The 26,547-nt window shown below is 43.0% G+C and overlaps 3 protein-coding genes and 1 long non-coding RNA gene across 6 annotated transcripts; 2 read left to right on the top strand and 2 right to left on the bottom strand.

The window, feature by feature from the left end:
* Positions 1 to 688: 688 nt before the first annotated feature.
* Positions 689 to 5,087, bottom strand: LOC136459883 (crossover junction endonuclease MUS81-like). Of its 2 annotated transcripts, none has more exons than XM_066459737.1 (11): positions 4,764 to 5,087; positions 4,235 to 4,308; positions 4,036 to 4,101; positions 3,856 to 3,950; positions 3,609 to 3,751; positions 3,446 to 3,518; positions 3,015 to 3,173; positions 2,093 to 2,175; positions 1,743 to 1,977; positions 1,545 to 1,631; positions 689 to 1,423 (listed from the first exon to the last, which is right to left on the bottom strand). In XM_066459737.1, the coding sequence occupies exons 1-11, from the start codon at positions 4,979 to 4,981 to the stop codon at positions 1,292 to 1,294; spliced, it is 1,365 nt and encodes a 454-aa protein (XP_066315834.1). In that variant the 5' UTR covers positions 4,982 to 5,087; the 3' UTR covers positions 689 to 1,291. The 2 variants fall into 2 exon arrangements, with proteins under 2 accessions (XP_066315834.1, XP_066315835.1); XM_066459738.1 differs by having other exon boundaries at positions 1,776 to 1,977.
* A 203-nt stretch (positions 5,088 to 5,290) lies between these two features.
* Positions 5,291 to 14,100, top strand: LOC136459882 (serine/threonine-protein kinase TIO). Of its 2 annotated transcripts, XM_066459735.1 has the most exons (23): positions 5,291 to 5,450; positions 5,578 to 5,691; positions 5,819 to 5,893; positions 6,120 to 6,212; positions 6,311 to 6,385; positions 6,470 to 6,562; positions 6,997 to 7,060; positions 7,831 to 7,915; positions 8,127 to 8,199; positions 8,288 to 8,356; positions 8,443 to 8,520; positions 8,610 to 8,697; positions 8,788 to 8,925; positions 9,048 to 9,186; positions 9,571 to 9,736; positions 9,918 to 10,016; positions 10,099 to 10,614; positions 11,369 to 12,514; positions 12,587 to 12,820; positions 12,906 to 13,049; positions 13,133 to 13,213; positions 13,312 to 13,500; positions 13,664 to 14,100. In XM_066459735.1, the coding sequence occupies exons 2-23, from the start codon at positions 5,602 to 5,604 to the stop codon at positions 13,907 to 13,909; spliced, it is 3,981 nt and encodes a 1,326-aa protein (XP_066315832.1). In that variant the 5' UTR covers positions 5,291 to 5,450; positions 5,578 to 5,601; the 3' UTR covers positions 13,910 to 14,100. The 2 variants fall into 2 exon arrangements, with proteins under 2 accessions (XP_066315832.1, XP_066315833.1); XM_066459736.1 differs by lacking the exons at positions 5,291 to 5,450; positions 5,578 to 5,691; positions 5,819 to 5,893; ... (2 more) ...; positions 6,470 to 6,562; positions 6,997 to 7,060 and adding an exon at positions 7,136 to 7,473.
* A 1,191-nt stretch (positions 14,101 to 15,291) lies between these two features.
* On the bottom strand, positions 15,292 to 16,754 carry LOC136457126 (glucan endo-1,3-beta-glucosidase GV-like). Its single transcript, XM_066457170.1, has one exon. The coding sequence runs from the start codon at positions 16,490 to 16,492 to the stop codon at positions 15,539 to 15,541; it is 954 nt and encodes a 317-aa protein (XP_066313267.1). The 5' UTR covers positions 16,493 to 16,754; the 3' UTR covers positions 15,292 to 15,538.
* Positions 16,755 to 18,286: 1,532 nt separating this feature from the next.
* LOC136457127 (uncharacterized) lies at positions 18,287 to 19,956 on the top strand. The gene is made up of 3 exons (XR_010759678.1): positions 18,287 to 18,739; positions 18,924 to 19,034; positions 19,123 to 19,956. It is a non-coding gene; the product is annotated as an uncharacterized lncRNA (long non-coding RNA).
* Positions 19,957 to 26,547: the final 6,591 nt, after the last annotated feature.

Raw genomic sequence — 26,547 nt, 5'->3', positions numbered from 1 at the left:
ATCGGACTTGCGTTTTTTAATTGCATATTTTTTCAAGAAAAAAATAGATAAGTTTTAAAAAAACTATATTTTTTTTGATAAGTTAAAGACTATATGGCAATATAAGTCGATCTATCTCACTTGTGACTGACGTGGCGCCATGTTAGCCAAAGTTGCTTTCAAAACTATCGTGGAAGCAAAATCAGACAATTTTAAAATCGATGACAAAAAAAACTGGTTTTCCGATTGTTGGAGGTGGCTCACGCTTTGACAAAAGTGGAGGAGGTCAGATAGACTTTTTTCAAAGCAAATAAAAGAACTAAATAAAAGACATATAACAAAGGAAAGAGCTACTATTAGAATTTTAAATACATAAATTAATAGATCACTTTAGTTTTGTCAAGTCAAACTGGTCCGACTTTAACCAAGTCTTATAAAAAGTGTACAACCGTCTACAATCAAATTAGTTTCGTTGAATGCACCATGAAATATGTTCTCACATTGCATCTATTTGATAGTGTAGATGATATTTTTTGTATAGAAAACTTGGCCAAAATTATAAAATTTATAACCTAAGCCAAAGAGACCTATAATAATTTGCAATGGGGAAGTAGCAATTAGCTTTCACAGCTGTTGATTTTGCAATCTTATGACTGCTACTTAGTGATTTGATTACATGACAAGACGCGAGGCTATGATATCTCAATCTTATACATGCTCCGCCATGCTCAACAAATATACCAGTGCAGTAAAATGATGGTAGTAGTTTGTACTGCTGTCAGTAATTTCTACAGATCACATACATTTTCATCATATTATTACAATAATAATTCCAAGGCTACATTACTGGCGTGGCAACATCAGAAGCTCAACAGCTCAAGCAAAGATGTGCACACTTAGTTGAAACAACCGGCAAGGACTGCTTTCAGCTCGTGGATGAAATCAAAACTCTGGATGCAAATTGCAATATTATAGGGTCGATTTTCTGTGTAAACAGGAAAACCCCCCGACAAGATAACAAGAGACATCTCATAATGCAAGCAAGTGAGCAGAAGTCAACAGATGATAATGAAACACTACACATCTCATCCCAAGAACATTGCATCTTGTGCAACCTGGAGACCACAACAGGGAGGCACTTTCAGACACTTTCATGGTGACTACATGCTCCAAAACGGTCAATGTTCAATTAGATCATTTGCCTTCAGAATACGAAAGCCTTGCGATTGAATATCTGAGCATAAGGGGCTAGTGAACCACACAAAAATATGGCTCGAGATCACCAAGGTGGTGATATACTCAATTAAGTCGGTTAGTCCAAACTGAGCCCTGAAGATTGACATCCATCACCCCAGACAAGCTTGAAGATGTTTCTACTAGCCCCTGCATTTATCATCTTGCTCTTGTTCTTCAACATCTCCTCTTGGGCATGGATATCACCTTCCTTCAAAATCATAAAGGTAAAATTTTAGTTCACAGAAATGTCAATGCACAAGTGTTATGACAATGAGTAAGTGTTGTAACTTGAAAAGTAAAATGAAAATTAGAACTAAGAGAAGACTGACAAGCATGGAGTACGCCCTTGCGAGTGAGAAAAGAGTTGGATAGAACTCTATAACAGTTAATGCAACTTTCTCTGTTACTTGTGGCACCTGCATTGCATTGCATGTATGTTCGATGAGGATAATATCTCATATTCAACTATGACATCACATAAAGCAGCTGGCTAACTTTTGTAAAGAGGGCTTATATTGACATGTAACCTGCATAAGTTGCAGAGCAAATATTTGGCTCACTGTTTTCTTCTGAAGGCAACGACATTGTCTCTCAAACTCATCATAGGTTGGGCATATACATGCACTTTTAGCAAGACTGTGGAAATTCATGCTGTAGTAATCAATTATTGAGAGTGTAAGATAACCATATGTTCTCATGGTATCAGTATACCCACTGGTACGGATAACATCAAATCCTTCGAAAATCTCAGTGGTGAAGCAGCTGAAAATAAACAACATGGCACAGCTAAAAGGTCACATATATGCTTTCTTAAATAATTCATGTAATATGAAATATTTAACATTATCAATTCAGGTGAAATGAGCAGTGCTTGTACGCTGTTTTGATGCTTGCTGCTGATCCTTTTGAAGTGTTTGGATTACCTTCAACAAGATATATGAGCTTCTTTAACCCGCATTTCTACAAGGCACAACAAATGAACGCATCTCATCATATTGTTTCTCAAATAAATAAGGACAACAAAACATTTTGTCCAGGACCAAGCATATGTTTTCTCATGCCGTTTATCATCGTTTTCTCGAACATGGAGGAGAGTTGTACATCATTGTATTAGAGAAAGCACAAGAAAAGGTAGACCAAATACACTGCCCCAAGGGACAAAATACCCTCTCATCTCATTATCAGCATTTCTCTACACATCATCTACCGTAGCAAAAGTTAAAAAAACATCCATTTTTAATAACAGCACTACCTACGATAGTACCGTGACATGCAAAATAAGTTACACAGAATTCTTTGACAGACTACTACATTTGCCACAATGATAATGATGCTAAACACACACATGATATTAACCATCAATTTCATTGCTGCATAGGTGAACCGTTTGCAAATGAAAAACAATAGCGACAAAAAGTTAAAGTTTTTTTTAATGATTAGCTTCCAGACTCAACTACCGAATGGGGTCATCACAAGAAACAAGTAACAACAGAGACATGGAATATTTAACAATTTAAAATGAAGGTACAGAGAAGAGGGAAATGACATTCAAGGTCTATAACCACTGTTCGCCTAAACGGTCGTTTAGCCCGTTTAAACACCATGTAAATGCTACACGGTGGTGCGCCGTTTCCGTTTAATCACCCGTTTACCCCATTTAATTGGCCGTTTAGCCCGTTTAATAGGACGTTTTGCCCGAATAATGGCTAAACGGTAGTTTACCGACTGTTTACCGTTTAGCGTTTAGGAAAACACTGTCTATAACAATAACAAGTAGTCAATGCAAGTTCATATAGTACCTGCAGCCTTGTTTTCTGATCTTTGTATCGATTATCTCTAATTGAGCTACCTAAATCTGCAACATTTTTCCTTTCAACAATGAAATCTAGAACATACGCTGTCAGAAACTTTTTATGACGAGCGATCCAAATGCCATCACCTACAGGCAAACGTTTAACCTGGATGACAAGGTTCAAACAGAAGAAGAATAATCACTTTCTGCGGAACACAACACAAAATGATGAATATAAGCATCATAACCCTTCTTTTTATATATGTTAAAAAAGAACAAACACATTTGGTACATCACCAACAGGCTTGTGTTCAAGATATTTATAAGCAAGTTACAATCATACAAGTTGCAAGGTTCCCCACAAATTTATGAACTTAGGAAACAGTATGTAGGATTGTAGGCCACGAAAAATTTAATCAGAGTCAGTTTATAACTAACCTCTACAGGTACGTTAAACTGCGAAGCAATGTTATCAGAAACCTTTTTTGAAGCAAATTTTCTTGAGGAATACCTATGCAAAAATTTAACAATCATGAGAACAAAATTTTGATGTGTCTGGACAAATATAATGCTTATATGAGTAGGATACGGTCATACAAACCCGAAACTCTCACGATCATCCAATATCAGAACAACCTCGTAAGCTTCAAGAAACTCTTCACTTGATTGACGAGGTGGCATAGCCAGTATACAATTGTCCATTGATACAACATCCTTGTCTAGCATATTGAAGTCAGAAGAACCCTGGGACCAAAAAAAAATCGGTATATTCTGATTGAAAATTCTAAAAGGTACAGTACTGTGCAGCACTGCAGCACATGGTTTATCCATAGAAAAGTCAAACATACCGTTTCACCATATGATTGCAGGTCCAATGTTCCTTGGGATGAAAATGGAGTAAACTGAACATTCTGACAATTTAAGTTAGGAGGAGGTCCCTTGCCTTCAAAAGAAGTATTGGAATTAAACAAGAAGTATAATGTTTTTTTATGGATATTATACTATCGAAATAGCAAGCATAATGCTACCAAGAGAAGTAGCAGCAGCAGTGTTCTTCTTTGGCTTAGGGCACTTTGGTACTCTTGTTTTCTTTCCTGTTAAAATAAACAAAACCATTTCACATTCTACAGAAGAGAGAATTGGTGCCTAAAGGAAAAAGCAGGAAAGGCTTTTCAAACACACCCAGTTAAGCATGAAAATGGCTATCATACTCTCCTGCTACATTACCTTTCGTTGGAGAATCCTGGTTGGACTCTGGAAAGAAGCCTTTCATACAACGTATTAACCATGGTCCCACACCACTGTAAACAGTGATAAAATATTAGAAACATCCAGCTATGTAAATCAAAATTATTCAAAAAGTCCAGAACTGTATTACCAAATAGAATGTAGCATATTTCTTTCATGAAAAAAGGAGTTTATAAAAAATTTATGTATGTAGAATCATAATGCACATTGTGGCTTGTAGGCTAACAAAAGCTACAGAATTGATTAGCAATGCAGACACAAATTTCTGATATTAGCCCAAAAATATGAAAGTAAGCTAACCACAGAAATCCTGAAATGTTACTGAAATCACAGCTTATTAGATCCGGTTCCTGTCTAACTACAGCTCAAATAAGAGAATCTCAATTCCCACCAACACTAACCGCACAAAAAAAAATTCAATCAAACTCCTGTCCTGTCTCAATGCAGCATTCACTCAGCAACGGACAAAAAAGAATGGATTGGGGAAGTAGGAGAAAAGAATTGGTACTTGATCTTGGAGAACTCCTTGAGAGTCCGGATGGGCTCACTGGCGTCGCACACATTGCGGTAGGCTTTGGCGAACGTGCGGTCCAGGTGCTCCTTGAAACCGGCCGGCTGCTCCCTCATCGACAGCCGCTTCTCGTGGAGGCAGCGAGCGACCTCCTCGTTCTCCGGAACACGCACCTTGAGCTGCATCGGCGCCGGTGCCGGCGCCGGCGCCGCCATTTTCGAGAGGGTTTTCGGCTCGGGATGGAGGGGGGCGGCTGCTGGATCGGGAGTACTAGGGTTTGGGGTGGAGGGGTGGGGAAGAACAGGTCGCCATTGAAATGGTTCGAAGCTTGAACTGATTTGAATTTTGCGGTCGGGACTCACGGACACGGTGCCTGTGATCTTTGTAAAGATGGGCTGGGCTGTCCAGTTAGAATGGGCAAGCCTTATTGGGCTTTAGTTCGACTCCAAGCCCAGTTCTTGCTGAACTATAATTAACCTTTGTTCAAAATTTTCTTCTCCCGTTCACTCCGCCGCGTGCTCGCTTGTCTCTCTCTGTTTCACTCGGCCTCTCTCTCTCCGCGAGTGGCGACGACTGAGGAGCGGGCAAAATTTCAAAAAAACCGAGTGGGCGACTGCCGCCGCCGCCCTACGCCAGGTGCCCGGGCCTTCGTCTGGTCTTTCGCCGGCGACGAGCACCCACCAGGTACGCCCGCCGCCTTTTCTCCCCTTCCCGCTGTGCGAAACCGAGCATCCAAACCCTAACGGCTAGTTGTAATCGGATCTGATCTATTTACAAGCATCTTCTGCCGACTAACTTTGATTTTGCAAAGATTGTTGCGCCTGCTGGGCACGAGATGGGGATAGAGGATTACCATGTCATCGACCTCGTCGGGGAGGGCTCCTTCGGCAAGGTTTACAAGGGCAGGCGCAAGTACACTCGCCAGGTCAGCGTCCCCTCTCCTCCAGTGTGCTGGACCCGCTCGATTTGGGCCCATCTGATGATTACATGAACTCCTTTGTGTGATTTGGATTTCATAGAGGCTGTTTTCTCCTGTTTTGCTTCCAATTCAGACGGTCGCCATGAAGTTCATTCTTAAGCACGGGAAGACCGATAAGGATATACACAACCTTAGGCAGGAGATTGAGGTAAACCATTTCTATTTTCTTCTACATGTACTTCGGATTTGGGTGTTTTGTTGTTAAACAAAGAATTGGGAGTGGCTATGAAAACTATAATTCTGGTGTGGTGTCTGCTTGCGATTCGGCTGTGCTTGCAACTGTAGTACATAGCAAATTAGCGTTAAGCAATAGTGTTTCTTATCTCATTATAGTAATACCATCTCACTGCTTGCTGTCGTACACAATTCTGTAGATCCTAAGGAAACTCAAGCATGAGAACATAATTGAAATGATCGATGCCTTTGAAACCCCTCAGGAGTTTTGCGTTGTCACAGAGTTTGCTCAGGTACACAAGAACTCAGTTTGCTTACCTTGTCCTTTCTCATCTTTGACTGGTTTCAATTGTTTGGAGCTGGCTAACTTCAGTGAAAATGCTTGTCTCAGGGAGAACTGTTTGAGGTGCTCGAGGATGATAAATGCCTTCCAGAAGAACAAGTTCAGGCTATTGCTAAGCAGCTGGTATGCACTTAGTTCTTCCCGCGCCATAGCAGTCCAGTTGTTTTGGCCAACTTCCCTTCATGGTTTCAGCACATTTCATTACAGGTGAAAGCATTGTATTACTTGCATTCCAATCGAATTATTCACCGGGATATGAAACCTCAGAACATTCTTATCGGGAAAGGATCTATTGTAAAGGTAATTTCTGTTCCATGTTAGCACACATAATCTGTCAATGTGTTATCGTTTTTTTTTTTGCATTCCTGAATCCTGAAGTTTTTATTAGGACCGTCTTAAGTTTTTCTTAAGTGTGCAATGTACAGTAGACGCTTCAAGGTATTGCTGTAGCTAATCTATTGTCGAATTGTCAGTTATTTGCTATACCTAATGTACACACAACCCTATTTTTCATGATTCAATGCGATTCCATCTGGTATGTTTCAATTTTTCAGTTAAGTTTCTTATAGTATGATGTGGCTAATCATTTTATTAGATTGAGCTTTCCTCTGACGGCATTGATTCTTGCCTTTAATGTTCACTTATCCACTGTTGTTTGTCTTCAAGTTGTGATTCTTATCCATTGCGCTACAATGGTTGAAATTCCATTTATGCTGTTTCTTGCCTATTTACAGCTTTGTGACTTTGGGTTTGCTCGTGCTATGTCAGCTAACACTGTTGTATTGCGCTCCATTAAAGGTATCTATTTTTCATCTTCACATGGTAGCTGACATTTTGAAAAATAGTTTCCCTGTCTTGTAGCTTGTAGATTAAGTTTATATATGCCAATTTGAATACTTCATTTCATAATCAATCACAGATCTCTGGAGTCATAGAAAGCCTTCTGCTAGCCACTTGTTACCTGTTGGTAGATCTACTACATTCTGATACTCTGATTTGCTAAACTAAGGTCTTAGCAATTAGCAAATTTTAATGATCATGTGATTAAGCATTTGAAGGGCGGGCCTGGTGCAAGCGGTAGAGTCTTACCGCCTGTGACCGGAAGGTCCCGGGTTCGAGTCGCGGTCTCCTCGCATTGCACAGGCGAGGGTAAGGCTTGTCACTGACACCCTTCCCCAGACCCCGCATAGAGCGGGAGCTCTCTGCACTAGGTACGCCCTTTTTTTATGTGATTAAGCATTTAAGCTGTGTTGTTATATTTGTCATCTTCCTTAAATCTGTATTATTTTGGTACATAGCTCATTTATGAATCTGAACTCTGTCTACGTTTCCTTCAAGTTTTGGAGTTTTTTTTTTCGGTGTAGAGAGTTTATCTCAAACTACTTTCCAAGACACATAGCTGTACACTGTGAATTGTGTTGGTCTGTGAATTGTGTTGGTCCTTGTTGCATATTTGTAGCTCATTGATGAGGCATATGCTATATTGATATTGTTTGATCCTACAGATATATTTTGACGAGCTCTTTTTGCCGACCTTTCATTTCACTAAGCTTGCTTTTCCTATGCAGGGACACCTTTATATATGGCTCCAGAACTGGTGAGGGAACAGCCATATAACCACACAGCAGATTTATGGTCCCTTGGGGTCATCTTGTACGTACATCTTCGCTTTCCTATCTAGACCTGGTTACTTTTGCAATCTTCTCATACTAGTACATTCTGGATGCTATTGTATCACATTCCTTGTGCGACTGTAATCTTAATATACTGCTAACCTTTAGCACATGGTTCAATTTGGTGCCATCTACTCTGCTTTGTGTTTGATAATCTATCTATCAAGCTAAATTTGTTGTTTGGTGACCAGGTATGAACTGTTTGTTGGACAGCCCCCTTTTTATACAAATTCGGTCTATGCACTTATCCGGCACATTGTCAAGGTTACCAGGCTTATTTAGTTATTCTGTTTGTTATGATTGTGTCTTTTAATTTTCAGAACTGATTTATATGATTTCATCGATTTGTTAGGATCCTGTAAAATATCCAGATAATATGAGCACAAACTTTAAGAGCTTCCTGAAGGGTTTACTCAACAAGGTCATAAACTGGCATTTCCCCACCAGATCACATATAATGAGTTCATCTGTGCCTTTTCTTTTCTAATGCTGCATGGTATGTAATAGGTGCCTCAAAGTAGATTAACCTGGCCAGCATTGTTGGAGCACCCATTTGTCAAAGATGATTCAATGGGATCGGCACCTGTAAGTATCTTTGGTCACGTGCTTAAATAAATTATGGAATCCTAGTCTTTGAAGATATCAGTGCCTTGAATACCACATAAATTACTCAGGAGTCTCGACCTGCACCTTTTGAAGATACTCAGAAAGCAGAAGAAACACAAACATCAAGGAACCAACCTTCCCCAGCTGGCCCCCAAAGTAGGCATTTAAATAGTATAAACTTATATCCTTTTTCTTTGGGATTTTCCCAAAAGTTCTGTATCTTGAACTGATTTTAATGTTTGTCAGGTAAAATTACTGCTACCAATAGGGAAAATGCTTCCGATAAACCTAAAGGTAACAGAAAACTGGATGGCCCTATGCAAGCAACTCAGGACCGTCATGGTTCACCTGCTGGTGCTATTCCTGAAAGCTGCTCTCCCTCAGGCAAGTTAATATCCAAATTCTGACTTCTGGTAGTATTTTTGGGCAGTGGTGTTGATCAGAACAATCATGTTTCTTCCCTGGAAGTACATAGTTAGATGAACTTTCTAAATACTTCGTTGCAGAGTGTACTGCTTTGGATAAACTGGAAAAAGCCTCACAAACAGTAGAAGGTGCAAAGAGCATTGTTGAAGATAATGAAGCACTGTCAACCATTCTCAGCCCTATCAAAGTTTGGCTTACTAATACTCCAAGTTCACCCAGGTAGATTCATTGTTTTTCCAATCCTTGTGGTCTGTTCAGAACTTCAGATCAGATACGAAGGAAAAAATGGTTATTGCAGAGTAACATGGTTGCAATATTAGTGTATTGTTAAGGGTATTGTAGTCATGGGTACTAGAGTAATTCTAGAGTTTCCCTTGTATCACTATCATACTATCATGTATGCACTCTACTAATTTTACAGTAGTTCAGTAGTAATTTCTTATCTAAAAAGCATTTGGGCTGTATAAAGGTGTGACAACAGATAGAATATTTGAATGGGAACATTGCTCCACACAACTGTATAACATCCTCTCAGCAGTTTTTCTTCCGGTTTCGTCATGCCTACTCCCTAACTTCAACCTGTGCTTGCTTCAACTTTTACAGGGAACTGAACATTGATGGAGCAAATCAGTCACTCAGAGTTATTAAAAATTTGATTGATGCCGGGTCATGCCAATCTTATGCCGCAATTGACATAAGTCTGCTTCTCGAGTTTACAAATCTCATTATCAAAACTAAGCTTTCAAATGCTTATGGACTTGTGGTGAAGGTACTTTTGGCAGTAATTCTGTGTTTTCTTGTGTTCACAATAAAAAATATTGCAACATCCAAGTAAAGTAGCAAATCAAATAAAAGCAGCGTCTCCTCTTTGGAAAGAGAAAATTATTTCTTCCTTTATTAGGGATGTCTTGATATAACTTGCAATGTATAACTATGTTTTTTGTTGGCAGTGCCTGGCAATTGCACGGAAACTACTTGATACAAGTGATGAAGTTATTTTAAATTCTTATGACAGACACTGGTTAGCCCTATATGAGCTTTATTCACAGGTAACACTTTGATGCCAACTTCAGGTTTTATTGTCAGTTACATTTCCCCTTCTTTACCTTGATTATGAGTTTTAATATGCAGATCCTGGTTTCTTCAGTGGATCCATCTGGAAGAATATCTCGTGAGTCAACTGCCTGCCTTGCTTTGATGTTATCTCGGGTTATCTCTGGGTTGAAAGCAAGCATGTCATCTGAAGACCCAAAGCCAGTGGAAGAAAGTCTCCTCAAGGTCATTGATCACGCGAGGACGTCACAACTACTTGAACTCTTGTGTGAATGTCTGATAGCTTCGGGTTCAGACACAATATCAGGTTCTACGAACATGGTGCCTGCTGCTTGTGAGGCATGCAAGGCTATTTGGTACCTAGCCCATGCTGTTGACATTATGTCCATCGGTGCACACCATTTTTCATTTCCCTTAGCTAATTCATGGCGACAAATACACTCAATGCAAGAGCAAGGTTCAATGGCAGATTCAAACTCTACCAATTTGATTAACATATTTGTCAAATCATTTCTCGCCTCACGACCAATGCAGGTTGCAGTTTACCACTGCTTGCATAATGGTCTAGAATCAGCTATTCATGCTTGTCTTCAGGTAATTCTCAGATGTGTTTGACTAGAAGCCATATGTTTTTCAACATGTTTCTTTCCCATGGTGGAATATATCCTTTCTGTAGTCCAAGTGAAATGTTAAAACGATACAGAGTTGTGTTTATCCATTCAGTACTTGTACTGGCATGGTGTAAGTATCATCGTGTGTTTTTCTATCACAGAATTGAAGTATGTTTAACAAATGTAGATTTTAGTTTCTTCTAGAACTTAACTGTAGAATTTACGGTGTTACCCCAACATTCTTTTGCACCAATAACTGTTAGGAAAAATCTTTATTTTATTTTTGTATCTTGGAACTGCAATTTATTGCATTGACAATTGGATATGTATTAAACTAAATATGTTATCAACAATTTCACGTGGGGTGGCACATGGAACTAGCTGAAGTTACTCCTTGCCACCTTGGAATCAGAATCCTGGCCTTGATCAATACTGTCTTAGCCTTAACCTCCCAGTGTTACATGGCATGGCTCTTCTGGTTACTTGCACTTTCTGCAGCAACATTGTGAAAAATCCCATTTCAAAATTTCTTTGGATGGATAAGTTTTCGTCTAAATAAACAAACACTGCACATTTCATACTCTTCAGTTCTAAATAGATAAGTTGGCGTCTAAATCCATTTTCAAGTGCGATAAAATAATACAGCATACTAGCATAGTTTTTTTTTTTTTTTTTACTGATTTTACATCTTTCTATTGTAGTACTGAATCTTATTACATCTACATGTTGCTTTTCAGCTTATCTCAAGGGCCTGTCTGCAGAATGTGTCTTTCTGTGCCATTATGTGTTGTCCATGGAATTCACCATCTGATGTTGATGCAGTAGAATATGGTGGAGATGGAACAATAGTATCTGACATGTTTTCCTTATTGTCACTGTGTGGATCATATTTAAACAAGGAATCCAAGCAGAATAGCAATCAGAAATGCAAACTATCCAACCCTCATGCTCTTGTAGTGCACTGCTGCCTTGCATTAGCGACAATAGCTGCATGTTTGAAATCAGAGGGAGAGTCTTCAGCATCAGTTATCCTAACAAGTTCCCAGAAAAAACAGCGGTCCCGGCTCTCAGTTCTTGCACACTTATCATCAGTTGATGATACAGTGAAGAGTTGCCTGCAGCCACACTGTGCATCAGCAATGCTTGCGCTCTCATCACTTGTTTCTCTTGAAAATGGCGGACAAACCAGATCTTCTCTTTGTGAAACCGCCCTTGCTTTGTTTCCTCGTATGGCAACACTGCATACTCTGCTGAAGCTTTGGTTGTCTGATGGAAGCGAAGCACTCTGTCGATATAATGCTGGTCTTCTGAATCTTTTTGGACTCCGCGATGGAAGTATTGGATTGCTAGAGACAAGGTTGAAATGGGGCGGGCCATTGGCCATTGAACAAGCCTGCTCAGTTGGCATCCCACAGCTCCTAATTCGCTTGCTTACTGATGGTTTCTCAAAAGAGATATCTGATGGGAAAGATAGTTCAACAAACCGCAGTGGGTTGTCTCCATTGGGAGTTGTCTGGACTCTTTCTGCTTTATCTCAATGCCTTCCTGGTGGAGTTTTCCGTGAAATTTTGTATAGAAGGGAACAATTAAAGCTCTTAACTGACTTGTTGTCTGATACACACCTTAAGGCATTGGCAGCCTGGACAGGTCTTGGTGGTGGGAAGAGGGGAGTTCGGGAACTGATAAACTCAGTTGTTGATATCTTGGCATTTCCATTTGTTGCAGTGCAGAGTTCTCCAAACATGCCGTCAGCATCTGCATCCATCAATAGTGGCTTCCTGCTTAATGTTGCATCACCTGGTGGGCACATTGGTACTGAGAATAAGGAAATGCTCAAAACTATCGAGCAAAACATGCCTCAGTACATTCAAGTTCTACTAGAGGTCTGATTCGTTGGCTCTACTTTTTTCTTTTTTATCAGTGAACATTTCTGTGATTTGTCTCTCCTTGTACAGGTTGGCATTCCTGGATGTATGCTGTGCTGTCTTGACTATGTCGACATGGAAGATCTAGGTAGGCCCTTGGCCATTGTGGCCAAAATGGCAGGCTACAGGCCACTTGCTTTGCAGCTTCATAAAGAAGGTCTTCTAGATCCAAGTAGAGTAGCAGCATTACTGGAGGGTCGTATAGCAAAGGAGACTTTGCTTGATTTCCTCATGATTATTTCTGACCTTGCTCGCATGTCAAAGGTTTGTCATTTCCCGTCATCTCTGTATTGTGATGTCAAAACTTTGTTGGATATACAAACTGATACATTTTGCTTGTGGCCAACAGGACTTTTATGTACCCATTGATAAAGCTGGACTTGTTGGATTTTTGAAGAACTTCTTATCAAATGGAGACGCTGATATAAGGGCAAAAGCTTGCAGTGCCATTGGCAACATGTGCCGCCATAGCTCCTACTTTTATGGCCCACTTGTAAGGAAATATGTATATTTTAATTCTTTTGCAGACTGAAATTGTATGCCAGTAATATTAACTTTGGTGTTTTCTGGTAACAGGCAGCAAATAAGGTGATCCATCTCGTGGTTGACAGGTGTTCTGATCCTGACAAGCGCACGCGAAAGTTTGCATGTTTTGCTGTAAGTTTGCAAACTGCCTTTGAAAGAGTTGATTTTTTTTTCCTGTCCAGTTTCAAGAGAGTCAGATTGAGCTACCTGTTCAATTCTTGCCATGTCAGGTTGGCAATGCTGCTTATCATAATGATATGCTGTATGAAGAATTGAGACGGTCCATACCTCAACTCACCACTTTACTACTTGGTCCTGAGGAGGATAAAACCAAAGGCAACGCTGCAGGCGCGCTCAGTAATCTAGTGAGGAACTCTGACAAACTTTGCGAAGACATTGTCTCCCAAGGTGCAATTCAGGTTCGTCTAGTCTTGCTCAGTACTCATTTTCATACTCTGCTGTCTGCTGAAAAATGCTTGTCTCGTGTTCTATGAAGATTGGATGGATAACATTAATGCCAGGTGAATAACTTTTTCAAGGCTTCGTTACATATAACTCTTATATCCCAATTTCTTTGTGCAGGCGCTGCTGAAGATGGTCGGCAGTTACTCTACCGTTGCCCTGAGCCCCAGCAGACGAGATGCTCTAACTGAATCGCCGCTAAGAATTGTGCTCTTCGCCCTGCGCAAGATGTGCGACCACGCCATCTGCAGGAACTTTCTCCGGTCTTCAGAGCTGCTCCCGGTCATCGTCCACCTGCGGCAGTCACCTGATCCAACGATCTCCGAGTATGCTTCTGCCATCGCGACTAGAGTGAGCCAGGCCTGACGTTTCTCTAGGCAGGCGCAAGTTCAAAGGTGTTCCACCCTGGGCATGATCATGCCACAGCGGCCCAAATCTACGAACCATCTGCTGCTGCAGTTGTAATGTAGTGTATGGTCCTACGGGTCAAGCAAGGTAGCTACCATATTGTGCATATGTATTAGACTTCTGCAAAAGAGAGGATTCCATTCACTGTTTGTACATACTCCTAGCCGATGGTCGTGGCCATCGAATTGGGTCAGGGTCAGGGCCACGGGCCACCGCAGCATGACCAACCTTAAAACTCTCCCCATCTGAAAAGGGCAAAGCGGAACCAGAGTGCCGCTTCTTTGCTTGGAATTTGCTACGCAACAGGATTCTAACAGCTAACAGTCTGCTCCAAAGAGAGGCTGGTCCCATGACCCGATATGCAAGTTATGTAATCTTGAGCTGGGGACTCCGATCCACCCACCTTTGCACAGATTGTAGCGTAGCTACACGAAGCAAAGTATATGGGGGCAGTGGCGGATCCAGGATGAGATCAAAGGGGCTAACTAATGGACATGTTGATTGATAATGAAGATTTAATGATGATTTATGCTTAATGCTACGGTAATTTAAGGAGGAATTAAGGCTCACAGGGGGGGCTGCAGCCCCCCCCCCCCCCCCCCTTGGATCCGCCAATGTATGGGGGTACGGTGCTTTCTTGCTGCAACCTCGGCTTTGTCGACATACTGGATCAGAATTCAGGGCTGCAGAAATATAAAACAGAGGAATTGGACAAAACATAGGAAAGAGATAGGAATGTACGTTCAAACAGAGGAATGAAAAACACGGGAATTTTTAAAACATTGGCGTTTGGAACGCAGGAATGGAAGCCGTGCTAAAACTTGAGAGTATAAATATTAACGCATATTATTAGGCTTTTATATACAAGATTTCGGCCAGCTTGCATGCCACCAGACATGCTAACAATGCCTCATTGTGCTTCAGTTGCATTGGACTTCGTGAAGAAAAGAAAACCAAGAGGTAGAACTGGATGTTCATTTTCCTCCAAAACGTAACATTCCTTTGGAAAGGAAGTGATTAATCCTCCGTTCCAAACGCTGCTACAGGAGTAAAAATATAGGAATGGTGAATCCTTTAGAATTCCTTTGGAATTCCTGTAATCTAAACAGCCCCTCAGAATATGTCTCTTTGTTGTTGGGTGTTGGGAGTCTGGGGACTTGAGAGTAGTTTTTCCTTCTTTCTTTTCTTGTCTTGTTTTCAACTTAACCCCCATTTCTTTTCTTTTTCTAATAATAATTCAAGCAAATGTCTCGCCATCACTTAAAAAAAATTGATTTCATAATATGCAGCTAAAACAATAATAGCTGACTTGATACGATGCCAAATGCCTGACCAGATGTTTCAATATCCATATGCCTCCCATTCGACAAATACTGGATATAACCAACATAACAGCGACAAGCCAATACCATGGACAGTGTCACGCACAGATACTTTTTGACAATCACGCTCATACAATGCATGCATTATTTTGTACTTCTCGTTACACAACACAAACCATGCATAGGTTATTTATTGACGTATATATACTAAATAAAAATACAGTTCGTGGCAAACACATAGCGATCGAGTGAAAGCATCGCCGTGTCAGTTTCGGAAGGCGATCGGGTAGACCGGCGACTTGTCCGGGTTGAACAAGCCAAAGTGCCTCTCGATCTCGTCCCCGGTCTTCTGGTTCTCGTTGAACATGGCGAACACGTACGTCTCCAGCACCCCGGGCTTCCTGGGCGTGCCCTGCCGGGCATGGTCGATCACGCCCTGGTTGTACTGGCGTGCGTTGTCGACGCTCGCCGCGAACCCGCCGGCCGACGGCCACCCGCTCTCCGACACGACGACCTTGACGCCGGGCGCGCCGGCCTTCTCCAGCGCCGCATAGACGGCGTCCACCATGGCGTCGAGGAGGTTCGTGTACGCCAGCCCGTTGCCGCCGTCCGTCACCGTGGCCGCCCCGGGCCGGAAGCTCGCGAACTCGAGGCTGATGTTCCGCGGGTCGTCCCTGTAGGCGAAGTACGGGTACACGTTGGCCAGCAGCGGCGCGCCGGTGTCGGCCAGGAACCGCGCGACGTCCGCCATGTACCCCTGCGCGAACACGCCGCGGGAGGGAGGGAACGTGTCGGCGAACGCGTCCATCTTCACCGCCGTGGACACCTTGACGCTGCCGTCGAGCCCCGCGGACGCCAGAGCGGCGTGCACGTTGCGCATGGCCGGGAGGAGCAGCCCCGCGGCGCCGTCGCCGGGGTCCACCTCGTTGCCGACGGCGATGTACTTGATGAGGACGTCGCGCTGGTACGCCTGCACGTTGGCCTGGACCCAGTCCGCGGCGGCCGAGGCGCTGCTGGCGAGCGCGCGCACCGCGTCCACGCCGCCCACGTCGAGGATGACGGCGATGCCGCTGCCCCGGAGCGCCGCGAGCGCGGCCTGGTCCGGGAAGTAGATGCGCATGGCCTGGATGTTGTTGGACTTGTAGAGCTGCACCACGTCCGCACGCGAGGGAAGGTTGTCGCCGAGCACGCCATAGCAGACACCGTGCACACCTCCCATTTGCTCGAACTCGAAGATGTTGTACACGTCGTACTTAGCAGCAAGTTTGCTCGGCTCGTGCGTGCTCGCTTGGATATATCTCGAATGCTGCTCTTATACTCTAGCTTCTGGTCAGGAGAGAAGAACACCAACCAACCTTATTATATATAGTGTGCGCCGAGAGATACATTTATAATCGACTTGTTCGAGTAGAGACTAGAGAGGCTGCTACTTGGGTTGGTAACCTGCTAGTACCAATTTAATGTTAACTACAGGTCTGGTTATCCTGTTTGACTTTTTCGTCGACATGCATGTAGTTGCTTGAAAGCTTCTTAACGTATTAATACACGTAGCAGTATATGTATTTTCAAGGCGACCTCGTCTTGCCACTACTACATCGAGTATGTATATCATAATAATCATGTACAGGTACAATGTGTCTAGGCTGCTTAAGTTGATGGAATCAAAGGTGACAGATGATATCCCATCTTAAAACGTGACAGATACTGACTGGAGGCTTGCATTGTGCTTGGATGGATCATGCAAACACGGAACCATAGAAGCAAATGTGTGCGTTGAAGCAGCTGATGCGTTGCTTGCCCGCGTCAAATTCTACTGAGATCGTGTCACTGTCATTTCTCAGTAGGGGGAAACCCCCTCGTGTCTCATCATTAAAAAAAAAATCTGATCGTGTCTATCTAACTATCACGGCAATGCTCATTTCACACACATATATAATTGTTGCCATGGTCAATATTAAGTGGCAGATCTAATTTCAGTTTTGCCGGGGCTAGAGACAAATTATTGCAGAACATGGCGATAGTAATTACTATCACCATTAGTTTCAAATTATAAGACATTCTGATTTTTTAATATATTAATTTTATTATATAACGTAGTAAGTGCATAACAAAAATAACGTATATAGAAAAGTCAAAATATCTTATAATTTTGAACAGACTGAGCAGTAATCGAGAGGGTTTTTGATTTAGCTTAAGTCGAGAGCCCTTCAAATTTCAAAGTGTAGAGGATATCGGAAGGAAAAGAAAAGGTAGAAGGGGAAAGGAAAAACCAAATCGACCTCATTTTCTTTATACTTTAGGTCCAAACAGCCATGCAGTGCTGCCCAACAGCGAACATGAAATTCCAAGAAACAATCTGCAAGCCTTGTCGTCGTCTATATGTCTTCGTGAGTAGACGTTACAATATTTGTTTAACCTTAACCAAATTTATCTTAGATTATAAAGGATTCTAGTTGAATTAACTGTCCTAGTACCAATTACACATGTATCAGTCATTAATATACCTACTGTCAACTTAACCATCAACCTCAAAATAAGGTAAGTATAATGTTTCCCATTATCAAAGGAGGGTTAATTACATGTGTCATTTGTTTAACCTCATAGTATGTACTAGAATTTCAATAAGTTCTTTTAAGATGGAGAGGATATTATCGCTAAATTATTGCGAGTAGGGCTGTCCTACACTCCTACGACATGATCAAAGAAGGGCAAGCCTTGATGAGCACCGGTTTGACTCCAAGCCCCAGTTCGATGTACCCTTGTTCAAAAAAGAAAAGGTGCCTAGTTCTACATCACCATTGGAGCAGAATAAGCTCAATCTGGCCCAAAAATCGCAGTGGAGGCCGGTCAAGCCAAAATGACTAACAGGCCACCCGGCCCAAAAGGCCCATCACTCAACATAGAGTGTAGAGCCCACGACTAGCTTCTGTTTCACCTTCATCCAAAAAACAAAAAAAAAAACTTCATCCTCTCCAACCTCGTCGTATCTTCTGCCGAATGCCTCTTCCTCGTCCTCCCAAGCTACCGGCGGCAGTGGTGCTGGTGCAGCATCCAGGGGCAGGGAAAGCGCAGGGTTGAATCGGAGTATCGGGCGTGACACTGCCCGCCGCCGCCTTCCACCACCGTCCACGGCCGCCGGCGCGTACCGCCGCCGTCCGCCCCCGGTCGCCGACGAGTCCGAGTCCGCGACCTTCGCGCGTTCCTGATACCGTATCGCCGGCGTATCAGGCCGAATCCGTGTTTCTCTTGGAGGGAGCGGAAGACTACGGAATCATACATAGTCGGCTACGCTCCTCTTATGAATCGGAGTCCTCGGGCCCTACTCCAGATCACCTCGCTATATATTTGTCCGAGCCGGGGCTTCATCGCTTCATCTTCTTTTCTGCACATCGCGTCTCCAGAGGAATCTGTAGCGCCGCCTCTTGTAGTCCTAGCACAGCGGCTGTAGCGTCTCTTGCAGCGGAAGGTCAGCTAAACTCTCTTTCTCCTTTCTGTATGTATTCCCCACCGAGCTGCTTTGGGTTTACCCCTTCATCTATATATACGTGTACGTGTGTATACACGATCTGTCAAAAAGAGATTTTTTTTTATGGTTTTATTATGCTAGAGGATTTCAGCAATATGTTTTCACATGGCACTGTTTCTTGCAGAATCAAAATGGAGGACCATCTTATGTGCAGAAGGAAAAGACTGAAGCGTTGCCATAAGAAGCCTGTCTTCAGACAGAGGAGTGCACAAATCCAGTTTCGGACCTTCCTGTGGTATGTACTGAATTACGTTTATGGATGTATTTAGGAGGTTGTGCTAGAACAACCTGTGGAATTAATTGTCTGTTCTCCTTCGTTGCAGGATGTGCTAGGCACGATTCTGTCAAAATTGCCACCTAAGGAAATGGTAAGAACTAGTGTTTTATCAAATGAGTGGAAACATATCTGGACAGTTTGCCCCAAACTCAGATTTGATGGTGCCGCAATGTGCGACCAAGATGTGGCTGGAACACAACACTTACTCTGGAAGTTTATTGGCAATGTCAATGGAGTCTTGAAACAATATCACGGCAAGGTGGTTGAAGAGTTTGGGGTCAAGTTTGAAACAATATCTGGACAATATCACGGCAAGCTGAACATCACGACTGTTGGGTTAATTTTGCCTTATCCTTACGAGCAAAGAATCTAGCTCTTGACTTGCTCCCGGCCAGGTGGGGGCTTCGTCCTGATAGGTACAGATTTCCCATTGAGCTGTTTGATGACGAAAGCATATCCCGTCTACAACACCTACAGCTTAGCTTTGTGTCTTTTGAATCATCTTCCCAATTCTGCGGTTTCCCCAACCTGAAGAAGCTTGATCTACATGTGGTGAGCGTCACCCGTAAAGTTCTTGAAGATATGTTGTCAAATTGCTCTAATCTTGAATGGTTGAGTATAGTTAGATGCCATGTGGATAATGATGAATTGAGGGTGCATCGTCCGCTGCCCCGCTTGCTATACTTGCACGTCGCATACTGTAAGATAAGCAAGATAGAGTTCATAGCCATGAATCTGCAGACTTTTGTATTTCGGGGGAGGTTGATTCCTTTTTTCCTCTGGCCTGCTTTGGCACTGAAAGACGTGAAGCTCTATCTTATTGGCAAGATAACTCTTAACTTCACGATGTCCGCGCTTCCCTTCTTGTTTCCAAGGGCACAGAATAGAGAAAATTTCCTATTTGACACCAGAAATAATGATGCTTTTTTATTTGACACCGAAATTAAAATTCTTTCCTATATGTCCTTCACTTAAGTTTTTCTTTCCTATTTGACATTTCCGTCAGTTCTGTTAGCAACTAACGTTAGTTGTCCAAGTGAGGCAATGAGAAAAGACCGTTATGCCCTTTGAGGGAAGCAAATGAACTCGGTAGTCTCTGGGAGTCGTGGCTGTTCATCCTTAGGGCTGGGCGCCGCGGCCTCGAGGCCGGCCATCGCGGACATGAGGGCGGCCAGCGCGACCAAGGCGTGCACGAGCAGGGCCGGCGCGCCGAGGACACAGCACCAACTCACAGCAGGCCGTCGCGCGTGCTAGCTCCGGCGAGGCCGCGCCCATCCCGTCGCCGCGCTTGCGAGCTCTGGCCCCGGCCGCGCCGCCGCGGGAGAGGCCGCCATGGCCGCGTGCCTGCGAACCCTGAACGCCGGCCGCAAGCTGTGCTCTGTTTTGCCCCAGTGTTTCTTTGCTTGATGTCATCATGACGTCATATGCGTTATATGGCTGTTTTCCTTTAGAAAAATAATCTCATAAATTCATTATATATTATGAATACACGTATACGTGTCTCACACCAGCAGCAAAACTGAGCCATCCATCTCGTGATCTACGGCTAAGATTAAACGGATTGATATTGAACTGATATAATTATAAGTAATTATATAAGATTATGTTCATTCCTTTATTTATTTTACAAAAGCAAAAAGAAAAATATAGCAGTTCGAGATAAAAACATTCAAAAAGAAGATATCAATGTCAACCATGGAATGTGGTAAAAAAAACTCTAGGGGTAAAACGGACTTTTCTCCTAGGACTTAACACCGTTAGCCGTCCAAACTGACTGAAATGTCAAATGGGAAAGAAAAACTCGGGTGAAGGACAGATAGGAAAGAATTTTAGTTTCGGTGTCAAATAAGAAAGCAACATTATTTCTGGTGTCAAATAGAAAATTTTCTCCACAGGATATGATTCTGCATTGTTCCTTGCCACTTAAGGTTTGTATATCCTGTTGAATATAATATGGGCTTGGTCCATATAATATTTAATAAATCAAATAAAACTCTATGGTACGTAACATTAAGTATTGTATGGCTTAATACCATACGGGATTTTGACTGAACGCTGACTCAGCTTATATGGTTGAAAATTATTCATCTAAATAGACAAGCTGAGAAAAGGATAAAGGCGTGCCACACGCGCGCGCCGCCGCCGCTGTCGGCCGAGCCGTGGCTGCGGGCCGAGGCCGAGGCCGGCGGGCGTGGCCAGTCTTTTGCCACTTAATCCACATAACAACGGGAGTTACTCCCCTTTATGGTGGAGGCGAACTGATAGCGGCAGTTACCGTCCCTTCCGCTTCCGTCTCTCCGTCTCCGTCTCCTGGGATTCTCCGCTGCCTCTCTCCTCCCCGAGTCCTTCGTCAGTCCAAAAAAAGGTCCTTCCGGCAACCACTCCCGAGAAAACCATAGATCAACAGCTTCCTGGCTTCCCTGTCCCGTAACTCTGCGCGCACGGAGTAGCGGGAGAGCAGGTGCCTCCAGAACCCTCGTCCGTCTGAGAACCCTACACGGGGTGAGCGGCGATTACGTTTTTGGGGAGCGATCCGCGATTGCTCGTCCACGTACATCTTCCTCCAGGTGATTGCCTGCGGAACGTCAAGGCGTCTTCTTTCTAGTGATCCGTTCGTGGGACTGCACTGCGAACATCCTCCTGCATCGACTGTGGTCCACGACTTCGAGCAACGCACTATGTCGACTAGTGCGAATGGAGCCTCCGATGCCCTCGGCATGGGACTCTCCGCTGGGTACAGTCTAATCTCTGTGATTTCTGTACTTTGTGTTTTTACTGTATTCACCAGTATGTCATCTCTGCATGCTGTAGTGTTCATAAGAAATATACACATGCACATATATGTCGTCACAAACCTACTGATGTTATTTTTCTGGATTAAACTGATAATGAAATTGCCTAAATTCCTAACAATCCAAAAACCTAATGTTAGACAATTTTCTGTCAGTGGTTTTGCTGCTGCTTTGAAGTCAAATAATTTTGATGGCAAGAATTTCATGATATGGCGTGCCAAGATGGTATTGTGGTTGACTGCGATAAACTGCTTTCACGCTGCATAGGGAAAGCCTGAACAATTTACTCCTAATGAGGAGAAAAAGTTCTTGGCTGTCGATACATTTCCCATGTTTATTGCCCAACAAGTTTGTGGCCGGCGGTATAATCGCTAAGCTGCCACCTTCTTGGAGGGATTTTGCTACTTCTCTAAAACACAAGAGACAAGAGTTTAGCGTGGCTGAGCTTATTGGATCTCTTGATGTTGAGGAGAGGGCGAGAGAAAAAGACAATCGTGAAAAAGGAGTTGAGTCTTCCGCCGCCAATATGGTGTAGAAGAAAAACTCATTTGCATCTCGTAATAAAAAGAAGAAGAACATGCAAGAGAACAACAATGCAAAGCATAAGCAAACTGCACAATTTAAGAAGAAAAACAATAAGAAAGGTGGAGGTTGCTTTGTTTGCGGGAGTGATGAGCATTGGGCAAGTGCGTGCCCAGACCGCAAATATAAGCAAGAAAAGAAATAAGCAAACGTGGTCATTAGCGAGACTGGAGGAGGAACATCTGGGTATGGTAATTTTTTACCCTTTGTTCTTTCCGTTTGTCTTTCACCTGAGTTGTGGATGAACAGTGGTGCTAATATTCATGTGTGTGCTGATGTTTCTTTGTTTATTTCCTGTCAGGCCAGCAGGAGTGGAGCCTTGCTGATGGGAAACAGTTCGCATGCGCGTGTTCTTGGTGCTGGTACGACCGTTTTGAAGTTTACTTTGGGAAAGACGGTGCTATTAAAGAACGTGCAGTATGTCCCCTCCATAAAAAAAGAACCTTGTTAGCGCTTCTTAGATGTGTCGCGATGGCTTTAAAATTGTGTTTGAGTCCAATAAATATGTTGTGTCGAGACATGGAATATTTGTTGGAAAAGGTTATGATTGCGGATGCTTGTTCCGCTTATCTTTGCTTGATGATGTGTGTAATAAAGTGGTGAACAATATTAATGTTTTGGATGAGTCGAATATATGGCATTCACGACTTTGTCACATTAATTTTGGCTGTCTCACGCGGCTTGCAAATCTAAATTTAATCTCAAAATTTAACTTAGTCAAAGATTCTAAGTGCCAGGTGTGTGTGCAATCGAAGCAACCGCGCAAGCCTCACAAGGCTGCTGAGGCGAGGAACTTGGCACCATTAGAACTCGTTCATTCTGATTTATGCGAAATGAATGGCGAATTGACTAAAGGCGGTAGACGATACTTCATGACATTATAGACGATTGCACTAGATTTTGTTACGTGTATTTGCTGAAAACAAAAGATGAAGCGTTGCATTATTTTAAGGTCTATAAAGCTGAGGTAGAAAATCAACTTGAGAAGAAAATCAAGCGTTTGCGGTCCGATCGCGGGGGAGAATATTTCTCAAATGAATTTTATGAGTTTTGCACGGTGCATGGAATTATTCATGAGAGGACACCACCATACTCACCACAGTCCAATGGGATTGTAGAGAGAAAGAATCGCACTCTAACTGATTTAGTTAATGCCATGTTGGAGACTGCGGGACTATCTAAGGAATGGTGAGGTGGGGCTATATTAACAGCGTGTCATGTCCTGAATAGAGTGCCCAGAAAGAACAAAGAAATCACACCATTCGAGGAATGTAAGAAGAAGAGATTAAATCTCTCTTATCTGCAAACTTGGGGTTGTTTGGCAAAGGTGAATGTGCCAATAAACAAAAAGCGAAAGCTTGGACCAAAGACTATTGATGGTGTCTTTCTTGGTTATGCTATTCACAGCGTGGGTTATAGATTTTTAATTATAAACTCTAGTGTTCCTGAGATGGCTGTTGATACAATCATGGAATCTAGAGATGCTATATTTTTTTAGAATGAGTTTCCCATAAAAAATGCACCTAGCACAACTGGTCATGAATTTATAATTCCCCATGAGCATGAAAATTTTATTCCGATAGAACAAATTGAGAAACCCTATGTGCAAAATCCTGAGAAGGATGACACTATAGTCACCAGAAAAAGCAAGAGACAGAGGACTGCAAAGTCTTTTGGTGATGACTATATTGTGTACCTTGTGGATGACACACCAACGGCCATTGAAGAGGCATATTCCTCTCCTGATACTGACTTATGGAAGGAAGCAGTACGGAGTGAGATGGATTCTGTTATGTCTAATGGAACTTGGGAAATAGTTGATCGTCCCTATGGGTGCAAGCCTATAGGTTGCAAATGGGTGTTCAAGAAAAAGCTTAGGCCTGATGGTACTATCGAGAGGTACAAGGCAAGGCTTGTGGCCAAGGATTATACCCAAAAGGAAGGTGAGGATTTCTTTGATACTTATTCACCGGTTGCCCGATTGACCACAATTCGAGTTTTGCTTTCCCTGGCAGCCTCTTATGGTCTTATCGTTCATCAAATAGACGTTAAGACAGCTTTCCTAAACGAAGAGTTGGAGAAGGAGATCTATATGGATTAGTGAAAGGTCCTAATATGGCTAGAGGGGGGGTGAATAGCCTATTTAAAAATCTACAAATCAACTAGAGCAATTTGATTAGTATGACAAATAGCGTAATACAAACTTGCTCTAGCTCTACAAGGGTTCCAAGCCACCTATCCAACAATTCTAGTTGTAATGATTACTTAGGCACCCAAACTTGCTATGTAACTACTCACTAAGAGCTCAACTAGATGAATGTGAATAAAAAAGCAAGCTCTCAGTTCTAATTACACTAAAGAGCTTGTATCAATTAGTTTGCAAGAATGTAAATAAGTGAGTAGGATGATTATACTGCCGTGTAGGGAATGAACCAATCATAAGATGAAGATTATGCCAATCACTGGGAGAATGCAAATGACAAGAGACAATCGATTTTTCTCCCGAGGTTCACGTGCTTGCCAACACGCTAGTCCCCGTTGTGTCGACCAACACTTGGTGGTTCGGCGGCTAAGAGGTGTTCCACAAACCTCGTCCACACGATAGGACACCGCAAGAACCGACCCACAAGTGAGGTAACTCAATGACACGAGCAATTTACTAGAGTTACCTTTCGGCACTCCACCGGGGAAGGTACAACTCCCCTCACAATCACCAAAGGCGGCCATGAACAATCACCAACTCGTGCCGATCCTTCACCGCTGCTCCAACCGTCTAGGTGGTGGCAACCACCAAGAGTAACAAGCGAAATCCGCAGCGCAACACGAATACCAAGTGCCTCTAGATGCAATCACTCAAGCAATGCACTTGGATTCTCTCCCAATCTCACAATGATAATGGATCAATGATGGAGATGAGTGGAAGGGCTTTGGCTAAGCTCACAAGGTTGCTATGTCAATGAAAATGTGCAAGAGAGCTCCCTTGAGCCGGCCATGGGGCTATAAATAGAGCCCCAATCAAATGGAGCCGTTATACCCCTTCACTGGGCAAAACACGCTCTGACCGGACGCTCCGGTCATACTGACCGGACCCTGGACTCAGCGTCCAGTCGCCCGATGGACGCCACGCGTCACTTGCTTCAAATGTTGTTCGTTAGATTCCAACGGCTATGAAACTAACCGGACGCACCGGCAAAACTGACCAGACGCTGAAGCCCAGCGTCCGGTCGTTTCCACTAAGCTCCCCGAGGCGTATTTCTTCGACCGGACGCGTCTGGTCCACCTTGACCGGACCTAGACCAGCGTCCGGTGCAATACCCTAGGTACTGTGCCGACAGACCAGTTCGACCGGACGCACGCTGCCAGCGTCCGGTGCATTCAGACCCAGCGTCCGGTCAGTTGACCGACGCCAGCGTCTTCACGACCAACTCGTTTTCACTTCTAACTTCTTCACCCTTGCTCCAATGTGCCAACCACCAAGTGTATCACCTTGTGCACATGTGTTAGCATATTCTCACAAATGTTTTCAAGGGTGTTAGTACTCCACTAGATCCTAAATGCATATGCAATGAGTTAGAGCGTCTAGTGGCACTTTGATAACCGCATTTCGATACGAGTTTCTCTCCTCTTAATAGTACGGCTATCTATCCAAAATGTGATCACACTCACTAAGTGTCTTGATCACTAAAACAAAATAGCTCCTATATTTTATACCTTTGCCTTGAGCCTTTTGTTTTTCTCTTTCTTCTTTTCCAAGTTTAAGCATTTGACCATCACCATGTCATCACCATTGTCATGATCTTTGCCATTGCTTCATCACTTGGAGTAGTGCTACCTATCTCATAATCATCTTGATAAACTAGGTTAGCACTTAGGGTTTCATCAATTATCCAAAACCAAACTAGAGCTTTCAATCTCCCCCTTTTTGGTAATTGATGACAACTCTTATACAAAGATATGAATTTAAGTTCATTTGAATCCATGTTGCTTGCCCAAGCATATTTACAATGTGTAAAGGATATGGACAAGTTTCATGAACTCCAAATGGTAGCAATTTCTCCCCCTACATATGTGCTAAGAGTTTGGATTATAGCTTGCAC

Source organism: Miscanthus floridulus, chromosome 6, assembly GCF_019320115.1.
Source record: "Miscanthus floridulus cultivar M001 chromosome 6, ASM1932011v1, whole genome shotgun sequence".
Lineage (NCBI taxonomy): Eukaryota > Viridiplantae > Streptophyta > Magnoliopsida > Poales > Poaceae > Miscanthus > Miscanthus floridulus.
Note: the sequence above shows the minus strand (reverse complement) of the source record. Positions and strands in the feature narration are given on the sequence as shown.

Excerpts from the sequence above, each read along its gene's own strand:
- LOC136457126 (XM_066457170.1), bottom strand. The coding sequence starts at position 16,492 with ATGGGAGGTGTGCACGGTGTCTGCTATGGCGTGCTCGGCGACAACCTT.
- LOC136459883 (XM_066459737.1), bottom strand. The coding sequence starts at position 4,981 with ATGGCGGCGCCGGCGCCGGCACCGGCGCCGATGCAGCTCAAGGTGCGT. Across the intron at positions 3,951-4,035 it reads TGCTGCTGCTACTTCTCTTG|GCAAGGGACCTCCTCCTAAC; the intron begins GTAGCATTATGC and ends CTTCTTTTGAAG. Across the intron at positions 3,174-3,445 it reads AGTTTAACGTACCTGTAGAG|GTTAAACGTTTGCCTGTAGG; the intron begins GTTAGTTATAAA and ends CTTGTCATCCAG.
- LOC136459882 (XM_066459735.1), top strand. The coding sequence starts at position 5,602 with ATGGGGATAGAGGATTACCATGTCATCGACCTCGTCGGGGAGGGCTCC. Across the intron at positions 5,692-5,818 it reads GGCGCAAGTACACTCGCCAG|ACGGTCGCCATGAAGTTCAT; the intron begins GTCAGCGTCCCC and ends CTTCCAATTCAG. Across the intron at positions 7,061-7,830 it reads TGTATTGCGCTCCATTAAAG|GGACACCTTTATATATGGCT; the intron begins GTATCTATTTTT and ends TTTCCTATGCAG.